Source organism: Chaetura pelagica, unplaced genomic scaffold (assembly GCF_000747805.2).
Source record: "Chaetura pelagica isolate M959 unplaced genomic scaffold, ChaPel_1.0 scaffold161, whole genome shotgun sequence".
In the NCBI taxonomy this organism is placed as follows: Eukaryota; Metazoa; Chordata; class Aves; order Apodiformes; family Apodidae; genus Chaetura; species Chaetura pelagica.
The window spans coordinates 712,698-725,680 of record NW_009951965.1 but is presented as its reverse complement, the minus strand read 5'-3'; the positions used below and the strand labels follow the sequence as shown (position 1 = coordinate 725,680).

Genomic DNA, 12,983 nt, shown 5'->3' with positions numbered 1-12,983 from the left:
CCCCGCCGCCCGCCGTCGCCTCCCGCTTCAGCACCACGGCCAGCGCCGGGCGCGGCTGCTTCAGCACCACGGCCAGCGCCGGGCGGCGCTGCGGGAGCGGGCGCCTGGGGAGGGGGGGAGGCTCCGGGAGACCCTCTGGTTTAGGTTGCTGTAAATTGCTGCAGCTGTCTGGGCTTTACAAAGGTTAGTCTGGTTTATATCAACAGAAGACTAGCCATTATTAGTGGTCTCTCCCTCCTGATCCGTTCTTGTACCCTCTGCTGGCTTTTGTCAGAAGGCAGTAAGGCCTTCAAGCCTTAGCCTATCAATTGTAGTTGGACTTCTCCATGTACAGAGCAAGAGTACTAGTTTTAAAGTGTGTCTTAAAAAAACCTCAGAACCACCAAACCCCACCACTTCTCATGGAAAAGTATTACGAGAAGTCGAGTTCTCTGAGTGGTTTATAAGATTCAAAGTGACCTCACTTGACGTTCTGTTATGTTGATTTATTTCTCTGAGAAATAGTCCTTTAGTATAGTAACTAATCTTGCATGAGTTTTATCAGGAAAGATCTGGCTTTCTGAGTGGAAATCATTCAGTCTGCTGGTTGCTGAATACTGACTGAAAGTGTTGACTAATTTTGTTTGACTTGGCTGTGAAACTATTGGTGACAGACTTGCTGTAAAACATGCTTTAAGACATTAGAAAGTATTAAATTTTATTCTTGATTTTGGAGCAGTCTGAGGAGTTTGGTCCTGCACACCATTTTGCATATTCATAAAGGAGAAGAAACTAAACTCTGTTTTCAGGTCTGCCCTGGAAGATCTTGTTCAATAACAGACCCGTGTAATTTTTTCATAATCTGTGCTCACTTAAAAAATTACCAAATATGTTCCTACAAACTCCATTAAAGTGTGATGTCAAGCAAGGATATGTGCAAAGTATTGGGTAGTATTTTCGCCACCCATCTTTTTGTACTTGTCAGGGATCCTTTGTAGGCTAAACTGCAGAATGGTCTTTGAAAAGAGTCAATGCTAATAGTGTCATTTCTTTTGGTGATAAAACCATAATGTGGAGGAAACTTCTTCTAGAACCAGGTTCTCATTAAGAACTGAAGATACAAAGTGTTGAGCATCCTCATTTGGAGTAGAAGGTGAGACTGCTCATCAGTTCCCTGGTAGTGCTAGCATTTTTCAAGATTGGGACTAAATGCACTAATACTTTGCTTTCAGAGTATGAAAGATACCCAGATGTATATTCGGCCTGACTGTTATGGCAAAGTACTGCTTGTAAAGGTTACAGCTGTAACTAGCTCTTGTGACTTTCATTCAAGGTCTTCTATTTTGAGGATATTTGAAGTTACTGTAAAAAATATTCTGAATTAAAATTCAACACAGGACTTCTTTGCCAGAAGCTGCTAAACGTTTTATTGCGGTCTGAGAAAATTTATTTGTATATTTCTCCCTTTTGTTTAGAGAGGATACAATTAATGATTTTGTTTTGCTTTGTCTGCTCTGCTTTTTCTTATGTCTATTTCTCTCCTTACGCCAGATCTATGCTTGATACCTCTGAGGCCAGACTCACATCTATTACAGGCAACTGTAATTTTTGTTGTGTCTGACTCTGTTCTCACATCATGCTTAGCCTGGAGTGTCTTCCGCAGTGCTGTGAGATCCAAATCTTGCCGTTGGATTTAAGAGATTATTGTAAAGTGGACATTTATCCTTAAAGAAGATACCGTTAATGTAACAGCACTCTCGTAAAGCCATTGAATACAAAGTCACTGCAGTCATGTGCTTTATTACATTACCACCCTGACACCGATTTTATGCCTTGCTTTTATCAGGCCCTTGGTTAAATTCTGCACCCTAATGGTCAGTATTAAAGCAGATCGCTCTTTTTTTTTTTTTTTTTTTTTTAGAAAGTTATGAGAGGCTTTATGTGGGACACTCGCAGCTGTTTGTTGGGGTTTTTTTTTTGGTAACGTGTATAATCTTGCCTGTTTTCTGCAGGTTGGGGGAAGTTTGCCCGCCTGACCCGCGCCCTCACCAGCAGCCGGGGCGTGCTGCAGCAGCTGGCCCCCAGCGTGCAGAAGGGAGAGAATGTTCACAAGCATTCGCGGCTCGCCGAGGTAACGTTTGCCTCCCCTGACACGTTTTTAGCCTTTCTGGGTGTGTTGTCTCCATGTGAGCCAAAAGCACTGCTTGCCCACCTTGACTTGGGAATCTGAAGCCTGCTGATAGGCGTGGGGGCTCAATATATATGGCACATGTGCTGTGAAATGTGTCCCGGGACAGCGGAATGGAAATAGGTGTCCTCAAGACTTCATGTAACCTAATTGCAGTGTTGTGTTCCACATCTCAGTGAAGTCTTATACTGGCATTATTATTAAAGTCATACTTTCTTGCTTAGTATCTGTTCTTCTGAGGATCTCAATGTTAGTAGGACCTTGGACTATTCACCTGTGCCAAATTGCGGAGAGAAAAACTCAGGCTAGTAAGAAAAAGAAATTCTGGAGAATCCTTGACACAGTTATACTCTGCCTTCATCTATGTCTGGTTCCTTTTCAGTGGGATCCCAGTTCTGCTTTACAAACTGGTTAAAACATATGTTTCAGTTACTAGTTTTATAGCCAAAACAGCTGTAAGATGCCACAAGCAACAGTGCAGAAAGATGAGGAAAATGAAACCTTGTGATTTATGTAGATTCTCAAAGTTGTAAGAAAAGCTCCAGGCAGAGAAGACTCCTTGTAATACTTACAGGTTTAGGGCTTTTGCCACGAGGGGGAGAGGCTGTCCCAGGTTTCCTGTAATGGTCTTTCTGGCCAGTAGCAGGGTCTCCCTGGTGTAATAGCATTTTAAGGAAAATCTTGATATGGGCTTAATGATGGCATGGCCAATGTGACATGACACTCCTGTATCACCTATTGCTTTGAATGCCATGGCAGCAGCCCTGACTTTTGCCAATAATTCTTAATTTTCCTCTGTAGCTGGAGGTATAAGGCATTGATGGACTCCATGGGGTCTTCATATAGTCAGTACTCTGTTAATTTTGCCCCGTATATGTCTTTGTTTCTTTGCAAAATAAACAACTCCTGCCCAGCCCTGTACTGTTATCACATGTGAGCTGAGGTCTGAGGCTATTCTGTGTGGCTCCGTGAACCTCAGTCTGGACATAAGTGACTACACATTACAGAAACTTCTTGCAAGCCATTGTGCTCCACATGTCTTTGCCAAGTATTTTAACTCAGCCAGTCGATTCATTACAAATAATAAAGGGCAAGTGTATAGTTTACATGTCTGAAATGAGTTTCTTTAATTGCTTACTGGATATTGCACTCATTATTTTAAAAAGAACATTAGCCCCAACTGTGATTTTAGGTACCTTGTTGCATATCTACTGTAATTTCCACTTAAGTCAATAGATTTACACTGGAGAAAAGCAGATTGCAGATAATCATAAAGACAGGCCCACTTTTCTTCCTTTGAAGACACGTGGAGTGCCAGGCTGCTTCTTCTGGAAAGATCTCTCAATGATATTGAACATGGGTTCTCCAACTGTTCCCTGTTGTGTTTTGAATTTATTTTTTTTTTCCTTCATCTCTGCAGTAGCCTATTTGAAACCTCAAGTTCAAATTGAAAAGCCTTATTTTTCTTTTACTCACTATGGCATTTCACATCAATCATGTTTGTTTGAGAAGGCTCTTCGTTTATTGGAATATCATATGTGTTGCTCATAGTTCTTCATCTAAGTTCTTCGTCTAAATACCTACGGAGCCAGTTGTGTCCTACAAACTGAGTGGGGCAAGGTTTTCTACCAATATGAAACAGGAGCCTGCCACAAAAGTTTACAATTTGTTTTATTATTTATGAAATGTTAGTTTAGGGAAGGTGTTAGTGACAAACTATTTCACTGTGTCCACAAGCCATGGATAATACAAGCTTTGTCTGTTAAGCCTCAGTCTCTGACTTTTGCCAGTGTGTGTAGATTTGTTTAGCCTGACTTCTCTAATAGCAGTCATATGAAAGCTGCTTAAATTAATTATGCGATTGATGCCAGGGTGTTAGGTAACTCTGAGAATACATTTTGAAATAAGAATATAAAGTAATTCATACGTCTGTGGCTTTATCACCAAGGAACTGATTGTAAGACTGTTCTTCCTGGTCACTGCATAGTACATGTGTTAGCTGATGTGTTCTGTATATTTACCAGGCAGTTTTGGCTAAACAAGATTGTGTCATCATTTTAAAAACGCTATAGTTATGAGAAATAAAAGCAGAAAAATTATAATGGTGTTTAGCAGCACTATTTAATAACAGAACTTCTGTCTACCAGGGCCTTATAGCTGCCACTAAAATCTACTTCAAGTGGAGGCTTAGCACCTAGCCCTTGGCTTGGGAGCAATTTGTGTGGGTGTCTGTGAAAACAAGATCAAGGGAGGGTGAGAGAATGCAAACATGTGCAGTTGAAAACACAAAAGGGAGAGATTAGGTTGAAAATGAACAATTGTTTGCGTGGGCTTTTTTTCCCCAGTCATGCAGTCTTATAAATAAATAAATAATTGTAACCACTTGTTGATGCACTTTTATGAGTCCTGACTGGTGACATATTAACCTTTTTTTTAACATACCTATGATAATTTATTTTTGTTATGTTAGAAAATTAAATCATGAACACAGCCTTCTGAAATTAATGATGAAATTTATCGTATCTGCTCTCAAAATAACATTCTCTGGCTTTAGAGAGCGATTAAAGTATCACACATCATTACCACAAGTAACAAACTCAGATAACACAGCTATAGTGGCTAATGAATCATAAATAATTGGAATAATACTTCTATTAATGACTTTCTGAAACAAATACTTCTTTTACTATGGTTAAACTGCATAATAGAGAATAATTTTCCAAAACTTGGATTGTTTCAGTTCTTTAGAAAGTTGTTCAGGGTACATGGGTGGAAGCTCAGCATACTGTTTATATAGTTGTGTATATTTTCTTCATCATTACTTTTATCTTAATCTCTTGAGTTGTTTTTTTCTTTTTTCTCCAGGAAAAGTACCTTTACAAGCAGTTCGAACCTAGTTACTTCATGTGGCTGGGTAGCCACACCTGATGGCTTTAGCAAATACTGTGTTTTAGGTTGACACTACCCTCCCTAGAGGCTGGAGTGCAGCAAGAGCACCTTGGAATAGGGCAGAAGGTACTTCTCTGTGCATCTTCCTGGCTTTGCTATATGGTGCAGAGAGTGGAGTTTACAGCTCTTGATGAGGAACTGAAAGGAGGTTGTAAAGAGGTGGTGATCTGTCTGTTTAATGAAGTTACAAGTAATTGGACAAGAGGTAATGGCCTCAGGTTGTGCTGAGGGAGGTTTAGGTTGGATGTTAGGAAGTATCTCTTCACAGAGGGGGTTATCAGGCATTGGAACAGGCTGCTCTGGGCAGTGGTGAAGTCACCAACTCTGGAGGTATTTAAGAGTTGTATAGGCATAGTACTTAAGGATATGGTTAAAGACTTGTCAGTGTTAGGTTAACGGTTGGGTTTGAAGATCTTGAAGGTCTTTTCCAACCAGAACAATTCTGTGATTCTGTCATCTGGAGATGATTAATCCTATGGGAATACATTAGTACATTTCCCAGTAAGTAGTTTGGATGATGCAAAATTTAAGCAAGTTCTTGGAGTTCAAAAGGGTCACAGTAGCAAAAATGGAGTGCATGAAACAATTCTCAGACTAGAACTTATGTATCTATAAGAATCCATCTGACAAGAACTAACCCTATTATTTTTTCAGTGTTTCATGGTTGTGCTTCCTTTGCTAATTATAACGGTTACAAAAAATGTTTGACTTTTTCATATAATATCAGAGGCTCAAAAAGTAAGCTCTAGGAGACATGCACTTGCAAAAGAAGCAATTAGGTTTTCACCCTGTTTTTATAAGAGGTGATACAATTCCAGTAAGATCTCAGCATTAGAACTGGAATCCAGTTAACTGACTGAAAAATGTTACTATGCTTGGTTTTGCTCATCAGTTATTCCAGTGAGTGAATATTGCAGAGGACTCTCCTTGCTCAGTGAAGTATATTTCAGGCTTGGGATCTTGTGGTAGAGCCAGTACTTGTGCCAGTCCTCATAAAAGCCAGTAGTAGCTCAGTGCTTTCTAATTGATTCAGGTACAGTGGTGATGTTCAAAATGGAGAGCAGGAGGTGTTAGCAGTATTGATCTTGGACTAGAGCTTTTGTTGAGTAAAGACATCCTAACATTTGTCCCTGGGACTGCAAACAAGCTCTGAAGGGAGTGCTGCTCTGAGTACACACACTAAGTCTGTACACAACCTCTGCTTCTTCCAGTCACTACCAGTGACATCTGGGGACTGCACTGTCTGGCCCGTGCCTCCTGCAGAGAAGAGACTGCTTCTGCCTTGTGTTGCCTCCAGCTCCTCTCACCACTTTTTTTAAAATTTATTTTTTAATTCTTTTTTTAGTATGGAGAACCTTCTTGAGGCAGGGGTCAGGAGTGACAGAGTACTTTATACTGCAATGGACATGGTTGAGTTGTAGTTTGGCCTTCAAGGGTTCTACTTAGGGGAAAACGTTCCTTTTCCCTCTTCTGTCATTCTGGAAACTCACTGAAACAAAATTACTAAGTCCTCTTGTTATTATTTTTTTGAAACTGTTGATGCCTCTGTGCTAACAAGCGGGTGTGTCTGAACAGGTCATGCTGCTTTTTTCTGGAGAACATACTGGGCTCAAAGTAAATAGGGTTGCAACTGCCATTGTCATTTATATGTGTGCAAGAGACTGATCTGACAGTGTCTCACCCCTGTTGTGCACAAGAGTAAGTGATTATGCGAGGTGCAAAGCAGCAGGGAACTCAATCTGAAGCCGTTTTGTCCAAGTAGGACTCTTGTAGCTGATGGTTTTCTTTTGTTCCCTTTGGCTTAATCTGTTGGAAAAGAAGGCCACCAGTTCACCAAAAAAAGAAAAAAAAAAAAAAAAAAAAGAGAAAAGCTTGCAGATAAAAATCCATGTCTAAATAATTGACATTTAAAAAGCTGAGATAAGGAGCATGAAAGGTAGACACCCTCCTATTATAGCTTTGTTGTCTGATCTTTTGCTTGAGAAGCTGCCCACTTAATTTCCTTCTCTACTCCCTGTATTACTCTGAGCTATGTGTAAATGAATGTGAAAAAGGAGCCATGCTCCTAAATAATTCTCTCAGGTGCTATGAGTTTGGCATTAGTAAACACATCTCACTCAAGCAAACTTCTGTGTTCCTTTTAACTCATCCAGGATGAATTTAATTTCAAAATTTAACTTGTCTTTATTTTAAGATAGATCCTTCATGTTGGTTTTACCCTCATGTATATCCATAGATGTAAACAGACACATTCTTGTTCACAGGTATGTGAAAGAAACTATAGTTCCCAGTAATTAAATACAGGATCATACTCCTTTTGCACTAGTGTGCAGAACTGGAGAGACAGTAGACTTAAAATGGGCAGGATTGATCAAGATTGCAGTTAGGCAAAAGACTTGGAGCATGTGCTCAGCTTGTGGTCTGGTTTTTAAAATATAAGCTGATGGATCTTCTTTTGCTGTAGTGCTTTTTTGGATTCAGACCTGATTGCATCGTTATTTCACTGTAGACCATCAGATACTGAAGACACTGATCTTCCCTCTGTGAAAAATAAAAATAAAAAAAATTAAAACTTGATTTAGTGTGCATTAATGTAAGACAGATAAGTTACAGTATAGTGAAGAGTTAAATTGGCAAAGTTGAAAACCAGTGTGGTCCAGTGGTCCTGGTGCTGGACCTGAACTCAGAAGTTGTTGTATTGTTCCTGGATTTGCCAGTGATTTATATTTGCAACTGTCTTCCTGCCCATCATTTATCCGTCTCATCTATTTAGAGCTGTCTCTCCTCTATATGTCTCAAAGACCCAGCACATTTCGCTCAGTGTCAGAATATAATGAAAGGTATTAAAAGAAACAACTGTTCTTAGGTTGATGCTGGTTTGTTTAAGAGAGTACTTAGCCTGTCTTGCTTATCACTTGTGGTGCTGAAAAGATTTAATGGACACATGTTTTTATCAACTGTTGCACTGAGCTTGAGTATCTTCAATTTGAAAAATGACATTAAAAAACTAAGCACGTTTTCTTTTTCTCCTGAAATCTCTGTGCCTACAGGTATTGCAGCTGGGCTCTGAAATCCTCCCACAGTACAAACAAGAGGCACCAAAGACTCCACCGCATATAATTTTGCATTATTGTGTTTTCAAGACAACCTGGGACTGGATCATCTTGATTTTAACCTTCTACACTGCTATTCTGGTCCCTTACAATGTCTCCTTTAAAACCAAACAGAACAATGTGGCATGGCTAGTCGTCGACAGCATTGTAGATGTAATTTTTTTGGTAGACATTGTGCTTAATTTCCATACCACCTTTGTGGGGCCAGCAGGAGAGGTGATCTCTGACCCAAAGCTGATTCGCATGAATTACTTGAAGACCTGGTTTGTGATTGATCTGCTCTCATGCTTACCATATGATGTCATCAATGCATTTGAGAACGTCGATGAGGTCAGTATATGAGTTCCACTTACAACCATTAATTATTTCTTAATGGTTGGGGGGAGGAAATAAATTTATGCTTTGAAATACATTGAATTGATGTACATATGTGTATAGTAGCTGCCCTCAGCACACATAGAAGTTTTTGTGGCAGAAATTTGTGTTTATTTTCCTTCATTCTGCATCCTCAGAGTTCAGGAGGACAGGCATAAGCAGACAGCAGAAGCACTGTACAGCACAGAGGAAAACTGCTTCCCCTGACTTACCACAAATAGCTGTTTCTGGTGTGTCAAGATAGTTTCTTGGGGCAGGGTTCTCTTGCTTTCACTGTTTATTGAACAGGCTATGACTACTAATGACAGTTACTCACATGAACAGCTGGAAAGTATAATACGCTTTTCTCAGCTGATTCTAATGCGTTATAGCAGGTGGCAAAGAGGTGGGCAGTGACTCACCCTTAGACCACCAGGAAGTTCTGTGTGGGCATATAGTGGCAGCACTGTTGGCAACAGCTATTTTAGAGGAAGCAAATGAAGACGCTTTTTGATGCGTATTTAGTAGTTCCATAATTAGATGAAAGGATAGGGAGAAACCTGGAAATCCAGAGTCTTCTTGCTCATTTCTTTGGGAACAGGTTACAGGCTAGCAAAAGAACTTAAAACCACAGCACTACTCTGTTCTAACTGCTTATCCTCCTTCAGCATCAGGCTGCCAAGAAAATATTCCTACACTAAATATGTTAAGGTTCCTAAATAGTTCAATGAGTTTATGAATTATTAATAAAACATTAAAGAGGACTCCAGCAGTCCTATTTTTAATTATATGTTATAAAATCTGAACCATCAACTAATGATGTGTCTGTGACACATGCTAAACCTGTAACATGTATACACATCTCACCAGTGCTTAGTATTTAATGTTTAGCTTGTGAAATTTAATTTTTATTACTTCCTTTAAAACGTGCCCATGTTATAAAGGACAGCCTAGCTATTCAAAGAAAGTTATGTCAAGTGAAATATCCAGGTAAAAATATAAACCCCCATAATGTTTATAAAAATATACTACTCAGGTTTTTATAAAATTTGAAGTATTTACAATATTTTTCTCCATGACTTGAGAACAAATAGGCAAGATAGTGGATGCACTGGAAAAAGACTAATGTTATATGGTATTTAATTCCCTAGAGAGGTTTTCATTTTACATAAAGCTGTGGACTGAAATAACACAGATGAGATTAAGCAAAAAAGCCTTGTGAGCCCTGTCCTTAAATCTTTGTTTGTCATAAAAAGGACTCAGGCTGCAGCTTGTTGTTCAGGGCTTTCCCATGTTACTTTACTGTGGTACTGATAAAGCAATGGAAGAAGTGGTTCTGTGTCAGTTTTTGACATTTAGACTGAAAGAATTAAAAAAAAAAAGACAAGAAAAAAGTAAAAAAGAAAAAAGCAAGAGACAAAAATAAAAGGAAAGAAGCTTTTGTCACCCACTGCAGATAGTAGCAACCTGCTGATGATTTTGCTGGAGGAACATTTCATAGCTGTAGAGTGGTGATGTGACCTACAACACATCCCCAGGGAACATGTCTATACCAATGGCTGTGACAGCATTTGAGCTGAGCACAGGCACTCTCAGGCTCACAGTAGCAATTCTGCAGAGAAATTCTTGTGTGAGTTTGAGTTTGTCCAGGTTCCCTGTCTCAGTGTTGCCTTGTAACAATGAGGAGCTGATTGGTACTTCAGTTTTCCTACGGCTCTTGAACAGTCTCCTTAATCAGTCTAAGTTTTAGTTATTCTAGCTGTTGCGCCCAAAGAAAAAACATTTTTCTTGATGCTAGCCTTTCAAGATTGTTTTTCTCTATTTCCCCTAGTGGGTTTTGACATTTAGCTGGTATAAATCGTTGTAGGGTCATTAAAGCAGCATTTCTGCTGGTGTAAATTGCTGTACTTCTATTAAGGGCTCATAGACTGGTTTACAGGACCTGAGGGGCTTTACCAGCAATGCCAGCTGAGTAGCACAGTGCACATCTGATGGGGATTTAGACGGTATATGCTGATCACTGTTTCATGAGCTGCCTGTAGAGAGAAAGATAACCTTTTATTAAAGATGGGGGGGAAAAAAAGCCACATTGAAGGAGTCTTGAAAGTATAAAGGCTTCACCTTATCTCTCCTCTGTTGTGTAGAGCATTCCCTTCTGGGTAAGCTCCCTTTCTTTCAGGTTTACTAGTCGAAATTTTACCTGTCTCTCACCCTGGATTATACACCACATTACTTCACAGTCGGATTAAATCAGCTGTGAGCTGCACTGCTCAAGTTATAAGTAGCCAAGGGAGATTGTTATCTGTGTGTCACTTTGATTTTGTTAAAGAGAATTCCACTGAAGCCACGAGGCTGGAGTTAGTAGGTGGTTATGGCTGCTGTGGGAATAATTTTTTTTAGTCCTAATGTGAATATTCTTAAAAGAATTGTCAGAGATTAAATGGTACCCGGTGTCAACATTGGTGATAAAACGAGATTAAGAATATGAACTGCTGTTTTCCTGATTTGATGTTTTCTATACATGATTTGAAGCAGGAGGAAATAGTTCCTGACTGTTGCAGTCTCTCTGTGGTGAAGAGGGACTAGAACAGGTGGAAGTTCACTGCTTTTTTCTGCTTGCTGTCGTTCTCTATTAAAAGAAACATCACTAAAGACACTGAGAATGTCATGGAGGAACAAACTTGACAAGTCAGTTTGGTTTTAACATGGCTGTAATTACTGTGATGGAGACAAATTCGTTTGCAAGGGACACACAGGACCTGAAGAAGTAAAAAGATGTGTATTTAGGGTGTTGATGCTCTTTTGGCTCTGGGTAGTTTTGGGACTGTCCCATCACTTGCTAGATGAAGAGTGAAACCATTTTTGCCTTCTTTAAAGTGATCCAGCAATATAAGATTACTTATAACATATAAAGTGAGAGTTGATCAGCATTTTGACAGGATATTAGTAAAAAAAAATGTTGGATTTTATTTCCATTTTGAAGTCAGTTTCTCTTTCGCAATTTACTTAATTATTTCCTTGTATTTTATAACGGAAAGTATTGAAACAAAATTGAGTGCGACTTCTGTGTTCTTCAAGCAGTTTTAAAATTCTTTCTGTTATTGCAGTTTGGAACGTTAGTATATTTTCTCTACACATTTTAAAATATAATTGAAATTCCAGTTTCTTCTCCGCACTGGGAATATTTTTGTCTCCAAAAATAATTTGAATTCATTAACAATTAATCAATACAACTATTAATAAATGCTATTAATACAAGAGCCACATTCTACAGATGGAAGAGGAAAGGAAAAACATTAATGTCTTTGTTCAAGGCCATAGAATTGAATATATGAATGGAGGCCTTAGCTTTCCTAATTGCCTCCCTATGCAGTTGAATATATTCAATATATTGAATATATATCATATATGAATATATGAATATATTGAATGTATGAAGTTTCAGATCTCAAATGTTGTGCTCAAAGAGACAGCTCAATATGTCATACTCAAACATGAACAGAATTCAACAAATGAAGGAACGAATAGCTGCAGAGAAATTCCCATTGCTACCCAAATGGAAGGAAAGTTTTAAATGTTTCTCCTGGAATTTATATATGGCAAACTAATGATACAGTTAAATACAAAATACTTTCTTGACCTGCCATAGAGCCTCAAGAAAAAAAATAAAATTCCACTGATTGGTGAATCAACTTAATGCTAGGCTTAGGCATTCTACTGGTAAGAATGTATACATTGTGCTGTGTTATAGTTTGAGTACAAATAGTAAATATTGCTCTAAAATTTATACAGCACTTAAAACATGTGGTATTAGTATCTTTTGAATTTGAATGATCGCAACCAAATTTGACAGTTGTCCTTTACAGTAATTAGTATCATTCCTAACTTATGGTAATACCATCTACTTTGAGGGATAGTGTTATCTTTTTATGTTCAGAATCAATCAGTAGACTGAATAAAAAACAGCCATAAAGGAAATTCCACTTTTTTTTTGCCAAAAAAAAAAGCGCAATTTAAGACTTTGAATTCCAAAGGCAAGTTAAGGTAATTCTGTCCTGTGTTTTCAGCCATAATACCATAAGATATGGTTTATATTGGAATAAAATAGACTTATTACGTGTGACACTGTTGTGAAATCTCATGGTAGAAGTGGAATCCAGTCATGTCACCATCATATAAATCTCTGAAAGAGGGAGTTTGCAGTAGTAATTGCTATCTGTGTTTGAATGGAACACTGTGGTCAATAGTTGGCTGTTGGCAAGTTCAGAACAATATATCACTCGTATTAGTTGAGGAAGAAGAGAAATAAATGCGTAGTAGAAGATCATCAGGAAAGATCTATTAAATATAAATTATCTAGTTTTCACTTAAGTGGCTCAATAAGAGAGAAGCTAGTATGT

The 12,983-nt window shown here is 38.6% G+C and overlaps 1 protein-coding gene across 1 annotated transcript in view; it reads left to right on the top strand.

Moving 5' to 3' along the window:
- The window catches only part of KCNH1 (potassium voltage-gated channel, subfamily H (eag-related), member 1), a 161,715-nt gene that overhangs the window by 17,372 nt on the left and 131,360 nt on the right, over positions 1-12,983 (top strand). The window contains exons 4-5 of the mRNA XM_010000929.1: positions 1,992-2,110; positions 8,167-8,559. Coding sequence (XP_009999231.1) covers positions 1,992-2,110; positions 8,167-8,559 — 512 coding nt within the window. The remainder of the gene's footprint in view (positions 1-1,991; positions 2,111-8,166; positions 8,560-12,983) is intronic.